Source organism: Microcaecilia unicolor, chromosome 1, assembly GCF_901765095.1.
Source record: "Microcaecilia unicolor chromosome 1, aMicUni1.1, whole genome shotgun sequence".
Taxonomy (NCBI): Eukaryota; Metazoa; Chordata; class Amphibia; order Gymnophiona; family Siphonopidae; genus Microcaecilia; species Microcaecilia unicolor.
In genome coordinates, this window is record NC_044031.1 from 219,623,904 (window position 1) to 219,640,405 (window position 16,502).

At 42.1% G+C, this 16,502-nt stretch overlaps 1 protein-coding gene across 1 annotated transcript in view; it reads left to right on the forward strand.

Moving 5' to 3' along the window:
- BBS9 (Bardet-Biedl syndrome 9) overlaps positions 1-16,502 on the forward strand; it is a 554,781-nt gene that overhangs the window by 18,794 nt on the left and 519,485 nt on the right. The window contains exons 2-3 of the mRNA XM_030204492.1: positions 1,560-1,682; positions 14,195-14,345. Coding sequence (XP_030060352.1) covers positions 1,571-1,682; positions 14,195-14,345 — 263 coding nt within the window. The 5' untranslated portion in view covers positions 1,560-1,570. The remainder of the gene's footprint in view (positions 1-1,559; positions 1,683-14,194; positions 14,346-16,502) is intronic.

Genomic DNA, 16,502 nt, shown 5'->3' on the forward strand with positions numbered 1-16,502 from the left:
AAAATCGAAAGGAATCTTTATTTCTCACTGCAACAGCACAAGAAATACTATTGGCTCTTGGCATTAGTAGTTTTACAGAACAGAGTCTAACAATAGGAAGGAAAGATTTGTTCCTCACTGTTTTACAAAAGGTCACAGAACAGAGAGAAAAGGAAGAAAGAAAGAATGACTGAAAGAAAGAGAGAGAGATTCTTAACTGTAAATAATTAGTTCTTACAAGGGAGGGGGGGGGGGGGGGGAGGACACCCCCTCTGGAAATAGGCTGTGGCAAGGATATGAAACTCTCCTGCCAGCCGGGCTATTTCAGAGTCTCTTTAGATGAGCAGTTACTTATATACCCTTCCCATCACAAAGGACCACCTCATATTTCACCCAATCAGCAATCCTGCAAGTACATAGGAGTCCTGTGATAGGGCCTTAGTGTCCTCGCCACACCTCTGCTCAGTAACAAACAGTTGGGATGTCATGACAACGGGGGGGGGGGGGGGGGTCTTGTCAGTTTGTTTGTAACAAGACAGTAGGTTGAGATGTCATGGCAATGGTCTTTGTCAGTTTGTGGTCAGCCAGAAATTCATCTGTTGAAACTATCAGTGGAAACTCACAGAAACACACAGAAATAAGCAGACTCAAAAAGAAAATACCAGAAAATTCCAGAACACCCCTTAACCTGTAGGGGTTTTTGCAGCCCAAATGCATGACCCTGCATCTTTTAACAGTAAATCTAAGCTACCAGATTCCTCAGTCCTTCCTCATGTTATCCACACCATCAAGGGTGTTTACCCTATTGCAGATTTTGGTATCATCCGCAAAGAGGTAAACCTTACCAGATAGCCCTTCAGCAATATCATTTACAAAAATATTATAAAGAACCCAAGAACCCAAGAACCAAACCTTGCAGCACAGCACCGGTGACATCCATTTCCTCCAAAATGCGCTCCATTGACCATTACCCTTTGTGACCTTTCACTCAACCATTTCCTGACTCAGTCAGTCACTTTAGGGCCCATATTGAGGGCACTCAGTTTATTTATTAGTTGTCTATGCAGAACCGTTTCAAAGGCTTTACTAAAATATAAGTACACCACATCTAGAGCTTTCCCTCAACCCAACTCTCTGGCCACCCTGTCAAATAAATTAATCAGATTTGTCTGATTTAATCAGTAATAACTGTTTTTTCACCCTTCTGGAATGGCTTATATAGGGAAATGGAAATGTTTTTCCCTGTTTCCATCTGTTGGGAGAGAAGAGTACAACCTGACTGAATTGTTTGGTCTGGGAGAATGATTAGGAAACAACGATTTATTATGTGCTTTTGAGAAATACAACATGTAGAATTTTGCATTTTTTCTGTAATTCCCCCAAGAATAAAGCATTTTTTCAACACTGAATACTCTATTCAGCACAGTCAATATTGCAGTTATGTATTTTCATTTACTTTGGTTAAAACTTGAGAATTTCAGTGCAAAGCAATTGATTTTAGGTCATCCTGCAAGAATTCCAAGCTAGAAGGGTTGATTTTTGTATATATGACAAGGCCTGTGTATTTTTTTTTTTTTTAGAGGGAAGAAATATGTCCTTGTTCAAAGCCCGAGACTGGTGGTCCGCAACACTTGGAGACCAGGAAGAATTTGATCAAGGGTGCTTGTGTGTGGCTGATGTTGACAACAGTGGCACTGGACAAGGTAAGTATAATTAAAGCTTTGACTTCAGTTTGAAAAGAGAGATTTTCCAGATGATTTTGTTGAATGTTTTCATTATTATGGTGGTTACCTTGGGGAAAATTAGCTCTGAGGTTTCAATAACATAAGAGTGTCTGGATGAATAGTTTTTACAAGCATATGGAAGCTGATTAGGTTCTTAGCAAGGTCATTGGGCATCCTAAGTGAACCTTCACTCAAGCACCTTTGACTGATTTATTAGCTTCAGCTCCTGCATAGTACTTCTTCCTAACACCAGCAATGAACCTGGCATAGCACTCCTTCTTTGGATGGTGGTGGCAGCTTTGGCACAGCATTGAACCACTCCCCATTCACTCCTGTCCCGCCTCTACTGTTGTGCTCATAGCTTTTCATGTTAGCAGAAGAGGAGTGGGTTAAATCTTGTGCTGCTTTACAACTGAGCTGAGAAGAGTGGGATTGCCTCCTTGTTGAGCTGTTTTTACCATAGCATCACCCCTTAACGCTGGTACCTCTAGGGATGCAAGGTCCACCCCTCTTTTCAGCTTCTATCTCTTCCTTTTATTGCTATTTCTTCTCTCACCTCCTAGCTTCACATATTTCAGCTCTTGCCTACCCATTCGCTTCTTAATGCTCTCTTCTGTTGTTTTATTTTTCTTTAAATCGCTTATACTTTTTACCATCATCACAATAGCCATCATATGTTATCTTTTTTCCTATTTGTACCTCATGCTGCTGCCAGCCCTTCATTTCTCTCTTCAGCATTTTATTTTTTTCCCAGGGTATGCCTTTCTTTCTTAGCCCTCTTTCACTATCTGCAAGAATCACTCTGTCTCTATCCCCTGTAATTGTACTTTATTAAAATTACTACTACTACTACTACTATTTAGCATTTATATAATTAGAGCCTAATTTAAGATATTGCCACCCATACCTAAGACTGGAGAGTAACGGGGAGTGGAGATCATATAGTAAAGTTTTATTTATTTTTAACTCTATTTTTGAAAAGAACCATAGTGCAACTCATGAAGCACTGTGAGGCAGATGCACCAAAGTCCCGGTAAAGCACCGATCACTATTTCCACCTCGATAAAAATTACTGAGGTGGAAATAGCGAGCGATGGCCCAACCCCCCTCCCCCAGATGCAAATGAGCTGCTCGCAAGAACAGTGAGCAGCTTGGTAGGAGGGAAGCCAATCGGTCAGCTGAGCATGCGCTACTACGGCTTTCATATCTGTGGCAAAAGGTACAAGCGCTTTTCACAGGAAACTGTACAAAGCAATGATGGCAGCGAGCCTGATTTATGCAGAGATGTGCTCTCCCCCTGCCCGGCAGCAGCATGGAGCTGCAGTCTGACCATGAGTGTCTCCTATGCCTGGCACCGGTGCTCTTCCTCAACAGGATCTGGCTGCCCAAGATCAGCAAAGATCCGCGCCGAAGAGTTAAGTACACCGCCAAGAAGCAGCCTTCATGCAACAACAGCTCCTGACCACCCGTAGAAATTTAATTGTAAAGGTTTCTGGGCATTGCTCGGAAAACGGCTATGCATCACTTGGAATGCACATTTGAATAGTAATTAGCTCATTAAAATAAATTCAAATAACTTTGCATACAATTCTTGTTGACTGCTACCGTGTGAGGAAAAGAGTCCTCAGAACGCCGTTGTGCATGTCTCGCTGAACTCCGTGCTCGCTAAATTGTCTAGAACCAGTAAAAAAAGAACTAGTGGCCAGTCAGCGCTGTACCACACCGCACATGCCAGCTGCCATGCTGGGAGCAGCCCACGTCTACTAGCAAAAAGGGAACTGTGAGCAAATTATCTGTGTTTATTCAATAAAGGAAACTTCAGAGAATGAAGAGACTTCAGGTGTCTACTGGTGTACCAAGTTAATACTTTAAGATATTGAGACTTTACAGTTAAAAAGTCTCAAGAGGCCTGACAGTAAAAAACCAAAGTAAAAACTGAATAGTTACTGAAGGAGATGAAGGCATTTTCAGCAGGAGAAGCGTACCTTTAAAAGAGCCTTCTGCACTGCATTTGATCAAACCAGAAAAGTTAAGCTGTGAAGAGGCTGATTTGTGTTGGGTTAATCAAACCAGAAAGGGAAAGTGAATCAAATAATTCTGCTTGTATCAGTCGGGATGCTAACTGGTCTGCACACAGGCAAGCTTTTTAGCTAAGAAAAGCAATGTTTGGTACTGTCTAAGTACATTTATTAGAAGAGTAGTTTGTGAAAAAGCAGAGGATTTTGTGGAAGTTTAAATCCAGTGTTCAAGTGCTAGCATTCTCGATGACCACATTCCAAAGAGCAATTGAGTCGAGCACCTTCCGATTGTCTTTCAAGTACCTTTCCCTGATCAAGAGCAACCCCACCCCCTGGGTCGACTTGTTAGTAACCAAAGACAGCCAGAGAAGTCAGAAGGAGAAACTGTTTTTGTATTGGCAAATCTGTGAACACTTTAACATTTTAAGCAAGCATAAGAAAGACTAAGTAATGAAATTAGCTTAAAGTGACTGTTGCAGAATTGATCAGAAACTTTGAAGCAGGATATCAGAGTGAGAAGGAATCTTCCAACTGAGTTCCTTGTGTTGCATGTATGACACCTCCCTGCTAATTACCTGAAGGTGCTCTGAAGTAGGAATTTTCCAACTTGAGCTCTTTGTGTTGCATGTGTGACATCCCCCTGCTAATTACCTTGAAGGTGCTCTGAAGTCCCCCCCTCCCCTCTGCCTCCAGCCAAAACCAGAAATAGGAGCCCTGAAGGTTCTCTGGGCAAGAAGGGAAGGAAGCAAATAGTTGCTAAGAGACCGATTAAAGGAGGACCCTGACTCAGAACCACTCTTCTCTACCATCTCTTCTGTTCATTTACCTATCACTGATACCTGATCCAGCACTGACCGCAACAGCTTGAAAGGCAAGCTGAAATAACACACAAGACCAGAACACCAGACCCCACTCCAAAGAACAAAGTCTCATCACGTATCCAGTCATCAGAACACGGTCTTATTAGTAGCCCACAGTGAATAGAAACTAAAATGAATACCTTCAAACTACTCCTAATAATCTGCTCCTTAACACTGATCCACCTAACACTAACCACCCCTTTTGCAGAAAGCAACATTATACGCATACTATACAATCATCAATGATTGATCAGGTACACCACACCTCAACAAACTGACAATAACTTAAACAAAGGAAGACCACCAACATGTGGACAACCACCACAGAATGCAAAGAAGGGTCCAAACAAACTCACTTCAACAAAGAAATGACAACTAATAAAAGTCCACACAACACCAAACGTAGAAGACCCATTCCAAACAATTGAAGTGGGCTACATCAATGCCAGATCCTGTCACGTTCTCAAAGCAGGAACTAGGTTTGTGAGCACTTGGGCCACTGCCGAGGAGCGGCAGCGGCAGGCAAGTCCCCCAAGCAGAAAGCAGTGCTGAACACAACAGGCAGAAACCACAGAATATAACTAGAAGAGGCTTTAATAGTAGGCAGTAAACATTATCCAGTAGCACAGCAAGGTCAAAGGGGCAGGCAGTAAACACAGGTAATCCATAAACTAACCAGAGTCTTTAGGCAGGCGGAAAGCAAAATCAAAGTCCAGGTCCAGGCCAAGGGTCAAAGGCACAGGAAGCAAGCAAAGTCCAGGTCCAGGAACAGGCAGGGTCCAACACAAAGGAAACTTTCAGAGCAGGAACTCCAACAAACCACCAGGAACTCATGGATGACCTTTGATACCAAGGCAAGGCAAGCAAGGCTCACAGAAGCTAAAAAGCCCCTCAGCAGCTGACACTCAGCTGCAGCAATCACCATCCAAGTAAGGTTGCTGTTTAAGGACAAACCAGCAGAGCAAGTTCGGCAACCTGGAAAATCCGGACCGGACTCACTGAAGTCTGGAACATGGAAGACAGCAGAAAACAGTCCATAGCAGCCACCAGTTCTGGCCACCAGCGGGCGAGGAGAGCACCCACATGGAAAGCAGTCACAAACGTGACAGATCCGCAGTAAACAAAACAGCAATACTAACAGACTGGATCATGGCAGAGGACCTTGACCTACTCTTCATCAATGAAACCTGGATCCATGACCAAAAGGACCCCATAATCCTAGACCTATGCCCCCCAGGATACAAAATCACACACTGGACCAGAAAGGAAAAGAAAGGCGGAGGCATAGCACTAATATATCGATCCCACTTTACCACTGAAACCACTGCCGAGTCCATGACACCTCAACTTGAAATGGCCTCAATCAGAATCCACAACAAAACCCTTCGCGATCATTTGAATTGTGTCCTGTTTTACAGACCTCCAGGTAATTGGAACGAAGGCCAGACTAACTTCATGGACTTCATTTCAAACACATGTGTAACCAACTCCAATGTACTAGTAATAGGAGACATCAACCTTCACTTAGAAGACCCAAACTCAATCAACGCATGAGAATGTAAGGAATTCCTCCAATTATGGGATCTAAAATGGCCACAAATGCAAGCAACCCACGTCAAAGGGCACACACTTGATCTCATCTCACACAAACTTTCAACAGACCAGAACTTAATAATAACAGATATTAAATGGACAGACTGATCACTACAAACTAAACTTATTCCTACACTGGTGGAAGAAGGGATTACATCAAATACAAGAACACACATCATACAGAACAAGAGGTCAAGTAGACACGAAAACATTCTGGCAACAGATATACAACAATGAATGGACAGCACAAACAGACTCCATATGCTACCACATGCAATGGGATAAAAGATTCAAATGCATACTAGATGAAATAGCACCCTTAAAAACAAGATCTTCATGTAAGCATAACTCGTTCCCATGGTTCAACGATGAACAGAAAAAGCTAAAAACACAATCCAGAAAACTCGAATGAGCATGGAAAAAAAACAAAAGATGAACACACACTGAACACATGGAAACAATCACAAAGAAAGTACAAATACGCAATAAGTCAGACCAAAAGATCATACTATAAAACTATAAAACATTGTAATTCCATCATTCACAATGTATTGTAAGCCACACTGAGCCCGCAAATGGGTGGGAAAATGTGGGATACAAATGCAAATAAATAAATAAAAATAAATAAAATAGGGACAGATTACAAAGACACGAAGAAATTATACCAGCTTGTGAACAAACTCCTAGACACCAACCTGGTCACTACATCGCATACAGACATCCCATCTGCAGTTAAACTTGCCAAGTATTTCAATGAAAAAATTGTAAACCTACCCAACACGCTACTTCAAGACAACACTGACATTGAAAACTTCCGTAATGAGTTGGACCCAACCACTGGAGAATACCCGGCTGACCGAACCTGTTGCACGGGTGATCAGCAGGTTCTCCAACACTCACTGTAAACTAGATACCTGCCCCTAATGAAATCTGCCCCTGACCGCTTCATAGTAGACCTCACATTCCACCTAAATTACATGCTACAGCAAGGTCTCTTCACTAAGGAAAATGGCAATATCCTACTCACCCCGATACCAAAAGACACCAAAAAAAAAAACAAATGAAATCACTAACTACCGTCCCGAAGCATCCATCCCATTGTCAGTCAAACTGATGGAAAGCATGGTAGCCAAACAACTTACAGATTATATAAACAAATTCTCAATATTACACAAACCGCAGTAAGGTTTTCGCCCCCTCCACAGCACAGAAACAGTATTACTCACTCTCCTAGCCAAATTCAAGCAGGAAATAGCAATAGGCAAAGACATCCTCCTCCTCCAATTCGACATGATAAACTACAATATATTAATAAGACTAGCCGTTAAGCCTGTTAAAACGGGCGATATTTGTAATTCTCACCTCCATGTCTAGCAAACCTCCTCTCTCCCCTGCCCTCCCCCGATCCATGTCCAGCAACCCTGCTCTCTTTCCTGCCCTCCCCCCATGTCTAGCAACCCTCCTCTCTCCCCTGCCTTCCCCTCCCCTCCATCGATCCATGTCCAGCAACCCTCCTCTCTCCCCTGCCCTCCCCCCTATGTCCAGCAGCCCTCCTGTCTCCCCAGGCCTCACCCCATCCGACCCTCCTCTCTCCCCTGCCCTCCCCCCATATCCAGCAACCCTCCTCTTTCCCTTGGCCTCCCCCCTACCCCCGTCCACCAACCCTCCTCTTTCCCTTGGCCTCCCCCCACCCTACTCTCTCCCCTGCTCTGCCCCCATGTTCATCAACCCTCCTCTCTGCCCTGCTCTCTCCCCATGTCCAGAAACCCTCCTCTCTCCCCCCTGCCCTCCCCCCCATGTCCATCTACTCTCCTCGCTGCTGCTCTCTCCCCCCTCTGTGCAGGGCCCCCTGCACTGACATGAGAGCGCCTCTCACCTCCATGTGAAAGCGCTGCAGGCAGCAGCAGATTGCTCTGCTGCTGCCTGCAGCGCTTCCACATGGAGGTGAGAGGCGCTCTCATGTCAGTGCAGGGGGCCCGATACGGAGGGGGGAGGGAGCGGCGGCGACGACGACGTCGGAGATGGGGGGGAGGGTGGAGGTTGGTGCACCGGCGATGTTCCTTTCCTTCGTCTCCAGGTTCTCCAGCGGCAGCGGCAGGCCGGCAGCGTCCGTTTCCCTCTCTGTTCCGCCCTCTGATGTCATCACGTCTCGACTCGAGGGCGGGACAGAGAGGGAAGTCTCTACTGCGCATTTGCGGGTGAGTCGGTCACTTGTCATTTATATGTTTGACTACCCGTTGAGCCCGTAAAAACGGGCTACTTTTGGAATGGGGGGGTTTCCGAGCCCCCCCCCCCGGAGTCGCCGCCGCTGCCCCTCCACCCGGCCCGAGCAGCACTGTAAACTTACATCAGCACACAGCAGCAGGCACATCAGCAAAGCTGCCGTCGGGGCGGGCTTCTTTCTCTGCCTGTGTCCCGCCCTCGTGTGACGTAACGTCGGCGAGGGCGGGACAAAGGCAGAGAAGGAAGCCCGACGGCAGCTTTGCTGATGTGCCTGCTGCTGCGTGGTGATGTAAGTTCACAGTGCTCGGGCCAGATGGAGGGGCGGCGGCGACTAGGGGAGGGGGGAGGGGGGGAGGTTCCGACGTCTGCAGCATGCCAGTAGAGACTTCCTTCTCTGTCCCGCCCCCGTCATCACGTATTGAAGCGGGGCAGAGAGGGAAGTCTCTACTGCGCATTTGCGAGTGAGTACGGTCACTCGCCTTTTATATGTTTGATTACTAGATAAATTCAGGTTTGGTGGAAACATACTTATCTGGCTCAAAGGTTTCCTAACCACAAGAACATATCAAGTAAAATCAAACTCAAATATATCATCACCGTGGAAAGCAGACTGCGGAGTACCACAAGGATCATCGCTATCACCAATCCTCTTCAACCTAATGATGACCCCACTACTAGCCAAGTCCTTATCCAACCAAGGCCTTAACCCCTTCATCTATGCAGACAATGTCACAATATGCATTCCTTATAAATCTAAACTGACAGAAATCACCAACGAAATCAAGATCAGCTTGAACATCATGGACTCATGGGCAAATACATTTCAACTAAAACTTAACAAAAAAAACCTCACTGTCTTATCCTCTCATCCCAATACAGTGCGGACAACCCCACAATTATCAACACCCCAGATTACACCCTCCCTATCTCAGACAGCCTGAAAATCATCGGCGTTACGTTGGACCGCAACCTAACCCTAGAGAGCTAAGTGACCTCCACAACAAAGAAAATGTTCCACTCAATGTGGAAACTCAAACGCATGAAACAATTCTTCCTGAGGGAAACATTTTGCAACCTGATACAATCAATGTTCTGTTAACATAGTTTTATATTCCCCCTTCTGGGCACCCCCATCAGCAGGTGTTCTTCCCTGATTTGTCCCATCTAAAAGCTCTATCAGTAGTACAGTACCATCTCAATACCATTTTGAGTGCATTTTCCTCTACTTGTGGTGCATAAGATAAAATATGTCCTTCCACTCTTTCTTAGTTTAATATCTTTTATTGGATTTCAACATAATACAATAGAAGCAAGAGCTCTTCCACTCTTTCTTATCTAGACTCTTGAAAATATTATTTTCTTAATCCAGCATGTATTTTGGTTTCCAGATTTGTTCTTCATTAAGAACCTTATATAAAAGAGAGAAAATTCCTTTACTAAGCCCTTTTCCACTAATCTTCTCAAAAGGCCCCTGGAGACTTTGCATCTGTTCTAACAGGCCTTTAGTTTGCAGAAAGGGTTTTACTTGCAGGCACGGAAATACATCTTGCAGGCCAAGAGAGTACTGTTCTTGTAATACTAGGAAAGTAATCACTTTTCCTCTATGAATCACTTACCCAAAATAACGCCCCCTACGATTCCCACTGCCAGAAGACCCCCTCATCACACCCTGGTTGAAACCCCATTGCAAATGTAATAGGGAGGTGGTAGGAGTATGCTCTGCCCTCTAGCAATGTCTTCTGCAGCTGTACCCAAATCCATATAGTTTTTTTTTTTGAATGGATTACATAATTCATAAATATTCATGCTAACCTCAAAAAATTTGAACTTTGTGCCTCACTCACTTTTTCTAGGCAGACGTTGCTTTAAATAACATTGACCTCAAACCTCCCGATAGGGAATAATACACTAAGTATTAAAATCACCACTATCATACATGGGAGTCAGTTATTATCATAGGTTCTTTTTATAAGAAAGAAAGAGTAAAAAAGAATCAGCATCAAAAAACTCCCTATCCCTTTCTGTGGAGAAAATCTACTGATTCAAAAAAACCCCTTCCTTCAAATGCATAGACCAATGTGGATGAACATACAGAACCTAATAAATTATTGACAAATCCAAAATCGAAAAATTAAATCCAAATAGACCAAAACTGGAACTTAGCAAGTAAGCTTACTGCATTCAATGCCCATTCAAAAAAAAAAAAAAATCAGAGGAACATAACTGGCAAAAAAATAAAGAAAGACTACAAATTGCCATTGGATTCAGTTAACTGAAAAAGCGTCCATAAGTCCATCAATGTAGCTCCAAATGAGCCTGCACACGCTAATAATTCAACAATCCCATCCAAGTATCACATTGAACAATGCACTGCTAGCTCCTCTTAATGTTTTCTTTAACAAGGGCGCCTTGTTTCGCTTCTCAAAACGCTGCTTCAGGAAGACTCACAAAATTTTCAGTGGGAGCTAGAAGGTATTTGGTTGAAATTTATTTGACTTAGGGTGTACTTGGCTTGAATAAGTTGGGAAACACTGCTCTAAATCTTTAATTACATTGGCTACCAGTAGCGGCAAGGGTCCTACTTAAACTTTATTGTGTTATATTTAAGATCATTCATGGTGATGCACCTTTTTATATGCACAATTTAATCCATTTTTTTAATCTGCCAATAATAGACATTTATTATGTAGTTAATTAATGTTACATTTCCCAAATCCTAAGGGAATCAAATCCTAGAATTGTTTTTTTATTTCTTTTTTTGCGTATCATGCTACAAAAGCATGGAATATTCTGCTAGTTTAAGACTTTCTTCTAATTACAGGGTTCTTTGAAAATCTATAAAAACTTTTCTGTTTCATACATAGTAACATAGTTGATGACAGCAGATAAAGACCTGTATGGCCCATCCAGTCTGCCCTACAAGATAAACTCATAGCATGGTATGATGTGATACTGCATATGTATACTTGATCTTGATTAGTCCTTGACATTTTCAGGGCACAGACCATAGAAGTCTTCCCAGCACTGGCTTTGTTCTCCAACTTCTGAAGTTGTCATCAAAGCCCCTCTCCAGCCCATCCAAATCTGTCCAGTCGTGATCAGGTCGCAGACCGTAGAAGTTTGCCTGGTACTGGCCCATCTGGCCAGCCACAATCAGGGTGCAGACCATAGAAGTCTGCCCAGCACTGGCTTTGCTACTCAATTACTGGTGTTGCCATCTAATCAATTCTAAGCTTGTTTGTTCCATGCCTTTTATACAGGATTCCTTTATGTTTATCCCACACATTTTTGAATTCTGTTACCGTTTTCTCGTCAACCTACTGCGGGAGGACATTCCAAGTATCTACCACCCCTCTCTGTGTAAAAAGTACTTTCTAACATTATTCCTGAGTTGGCCCCCCTGCAACTTCAATTCACGTCCTCTAGTTCTACCACCTTCCCGTCTCTGGAAAAGGTTTGTTTGTAGATTAATACCTTTCAACAGTTTAAATGTCTGCATCATATCATTCCTGTCCCTCCTTTCCTCCAGGGTATACATGTTTGGGTCATCAAGTCTCTCCTCATATATTTTGTAACGCAAACCCCATACCATTTTCGTTGCTGTTCTCTGAACCACTTCACGTCTTTTTATGCCCTTTAGCAAGATACAGCCTCCCAAATTGAACACAATACTCCAAATGGGGCCTTAATAAAAACTTGTACAGGGGCATCAACACCTCCTTTCTTTTGCCGGTTATACCCCTCTCTATGCAGCCTAGCATCCTTCTGGCCATGACCACTGCCTTGTCACATTGTTTCGTCACCTTGAGATCCTCAGACACCATCACCCTAAGGTCCTTCTCCTGAGTTGTGTTTATCAGTCTCTCTCCTCCTATCTGGTACATCTCCTTTGGATTTCTGCACCCCAAGTGCATCACTCTGCACTTCTTAGCATTAAATTTTGACTGTTCGACCTTTGACTATTCTAATAATGTTTGGAGATCTCTTCTTTTGGTTTCTACTGTCTCCAGGGTATCCACTCTATTGGCTATCTTCATGTCATCTGCAAAAAGGCAAACGTTTTTCCTTCTAAACCTTCAGCAATGTCTCTCACAAATATATTAAACAGAATCAGCCCAGTACCGACCCCGAGGCACTCCACTACTCACCTTCATTTCCTCTAAGTGGATTCCATTTACCACCACCCTCTGTCACCTGTCGGTCAATCAGTTTCCACCACTCCGCTCACTGGACAAATCTCTCTTGTCGTCCCCCTTCTCCTCTACTGCTAACTCCAGGCTTCGTTCCTTTTCTCTTGCGGCACCTTATGCCTGGAATAGACTTCCTGAACCTATACGTCAAGCTCCATCTCTACCTGTTTTCAGGTCTATGCTGAAAACCCACCTTTTCACTGCTGCTTTTAACTCCTAGTCATTACTCAGTTGCCCTCCCTTGTCCCTTCCTTCTTTCCTTCTCACCCAGTACTTCCCTCACCCGTAACTGTCTTGTCTGTATTTTTAGATTGTAAGCTCTTTTGAGCAGGGACTGTCTCTTTATGTCAGGTGTTCCGCTGCGTGTGTCTGGTAGCGCTATACAAATGCTAATAATAATAATAATAACTTTGAATTCTAAGTTGAACCCTCTCAGCTTATTCATGAGTCTTTTGTGAAGAACCATATTAAAGGTTTTGCTGAAATCTAAGTAGATTACATCTAGCGCATGTCCTTTATCCAGTTTTTTGGTCACCCAGTCAAAGAAATCAATCAGATTCATCTGACAGGATTTTCCTTTGGTAAAACCATGTTGCCAAACTGTCTTTTGGTTCAGCAACGACTCCATTATTTTTCCTACCACTGATATGAGGCTTACCAGGCTGTTCTGTAGTTTCCCACTTCTTCCCTCTTCCCGCTTTTGTGAAGAGGGTCCACATCAGCTCGTTTCCAATCCTGTGGAACCTCTCCCATCTCTAAAGATCTATTAAATAAATCCTTAAGATGTACCACTATGAAACTATATGATAGATTGTGACCTCTAGGTATTGTAACTTCACACAGCTATTCTTAACTGTAAATTTCTAGGTGAATTGCCTAGCCTCTTTTAATGTTATCTGCTTAGAATTACATAGTTACTAGTGGAATATAGGAAGCATAATGTAATGTATTGCCTTCCAACTCTGAGTTATCACCATCTTAGTCGCAAGAAGCATTTTCCCAGTCAGCAAGGTGCATGTCTCCTGGAGTAAGTGAGGTAATCCTTCTCCCATAAAGAACAACCTCGGATTCTAAGGCAGAATAACCCCCACACACTTCTCAAAATATTGCTGTACATCAGTTCCAATGTGTAAAATAGGTTCCTTTACAGCTTTATTTTGGATGCCGATAGACCTAAAATCTAGGAATGGGATAGATTATTGGGTATAACTATAAGGGGAAGAGGCTCTTGATTCATTTTAAGTAATGGCTAACTTTCTTCTCTAAGGTTAGTTTTTCTATTTTTAATTTTCTTTGCCCTTTTCTTAGGCATACTGTTCTTTTATGGTCCTCTCCTTTTTTTCCTGTTATGGACCATGGGTTATTTGTTTTTCTTATACAGCAGTCGCGTATGTACTATTTCTCTTTTTACCTAAACTGTGCATATTTTTGGATTTCTGTTTACAAGTGTGATCTGCTTGATTATAATTGATGAAAATGAAAAATAAAATGTAAGAAAATCAGGTTAGATGTAATGAAAAGTTTTTTTACAAAGTTCCTCTCTGTGCTGTAAACTAACTGCAGCAATTTATATACAATATCTTATAACCTGTCTTTGTATTCTGCAGATAAAATAATTGTGGGCAGTTACATGGGTTTCCTCCGTATTTTCTCCCCCCATCCTGTAAAAGCTGGTGATAGAATGCAAGCTGAAGATCTCCTCCTGGAGGTACAGTTGCGGGATCCAGTGCTAGAAGTGCAAGTTGGAAAGTTTGTCTCGTAAGTACCTAACCCGTGTTTATTGTAACCAGGAAGAACACTAATTTGGGATCTTGCAGCACAACAGGCACTTCCCAAGGGGAGCATTGTATAACATCCTCTATTGTCTCTGGGTCTTTGGAACTAGAAAATAACTTTCATTATTTATTTATTTATTGCATTTTTATCCCACATTTTCCCACCTCTTTGCAGGCTCAATGTGGCTTACATTATGCCGAAATGGCTATATCCATTTCCGGAGTGAGAAATACATATTATTATTAACAATAAGTACAAAAAATGTGAATACATTTCATGAATTTGAAATCAAGGATAATGTATAACATTCAGTAAAGAAAGAGAAATTAAAGTAATTAAATAGAAGAGTTCACTCAGATCATTTATTAAGGATCCTTTTGATAAGTCTTTTATGTTTCAATGATTTTTATTGTTATTTCAACATGGTACACCATATCAGTACTGTCACTTAAGCAAATCATGCTGTATACATCCAACTCCAAACGAGACAACTGTCAAACTTTCTTAACATTTTCTCCCCTATCCCTTATTCCCTTTTTGATAAGTCTTTTTAAACAATTTAGTCTTTAGTAGTTTCCTGAAGGGTATTTATTTATTTATTTATTTGTAGCTTTTGTATCCCACATTTTCCCACCCACTTGCAGGCTCAATGTGGCTTACATTTTTCCGTAATGGTGATCACCAATTCTGGAAGAGAAATACATATTTAAGGTGAAGGAGACAGAATGGATTAGGTATACAGATAAAGAAAGTACATTTTCATAATCAGAAATAAAAGGTATTGGATTAACTTCAATTGTGATAGGTTAACTTGAACAATCAGGAATATTAAACTTCAATCTTGTTAAATTAGTATGGACAATCGGGAAGTACAGAATTACGTTTAGTGAAGATTCGGTGTAAATTTTGTTAACTGGTATTTACATCATGTATTTAAAGAACAAAGTTGTCCAATATCCATGTGAAAAAGTAACTGTCCTAAGTTAGTCAACCTATTGACCAAAATTTAACTGATAATTAGATTCAGCTGATGGAACACAGCCAAGCTTGATAATAGCCAGCCCCATTGAATCTAAACCTCACTATGTATCAAATCATACTTTGCTTTTATGGCATTCGGTAGTGCATTCCAAAGTTGTGTGCAGATGTAGGAAAAGGTAGATGCATATACCAACTTGTATTTAAGTCCCTTACAGCTGGGATAATGGAGGTTCAAGAATGTGCGTGATGAACTTTTTAAGTTTCTTGCTTGTAAGTCTATGAGATCTGACATATATATCGGGGCTTCGCCATGAATGATTTTGTCAACTAGGGTACAGGTCTTGAATGTAATACGATCTCTTAGTGCAAAGGAGCCAACTCTGTGGGTGCTGTGGGTGCTTGAGCACCCCAATATTGAGAAAATTCCTTGTATGTGTCCAGGGAGGGGTTATTTCCACTGGGCTTAGCACCCCCAATAATTTTAAAAAGTTAGCTCCTATGTCTTAGTGGAAGCCAGTGTAATAATGGAAATGTTTTAATAGGTGTAGTGTGTATAATTGCCATATAGATGTCTCATCTTGGTTCTCATGTCCATGTACAGAATTGCACCATGACAATATGCTACATACCGCTTATATGTCAAGATGTCAGTCTTTTCAGTAGGCCATACTATGTTCAGGAAAGGTTGTTATATGTGGAAAAGGAGAGAAATTAATAGGTAGCTTGAAGAAATCTCATATTTTATTGTACATCACTGATCTGCAGGCAATGTTTTTTAAAATCAAGAAGACAATTGCAATTAGGACAAATTACAGTTGTTAGGTCTAGGGTAGGGGTTAGGAGGTTTGGTGAGGAATAGAGGACTGCAGTTTAAGACAGAGGTTCCCAAACCTGATCCTGAAGGCACCCCAGCCAGTCAGGTTTTCAGGATACCCTTAATGAATATTCATGAGATAGATTTACATGCAGTGGAGGCAGTACTTGCAAATCTGTCTCATGAATATTCATTGTAGGTATCCTAAAACCTGACTGGCTGGGGTGCCTTCAGGATCAGGTTTGGGAACCACTGATTTAAGATTTAAAAGGAGCCTCAAAAAGGTAGAATTTTAGTCTAGATTGGAGAAATGATGATGAATCAACTAAGGAAGTATGTTACAG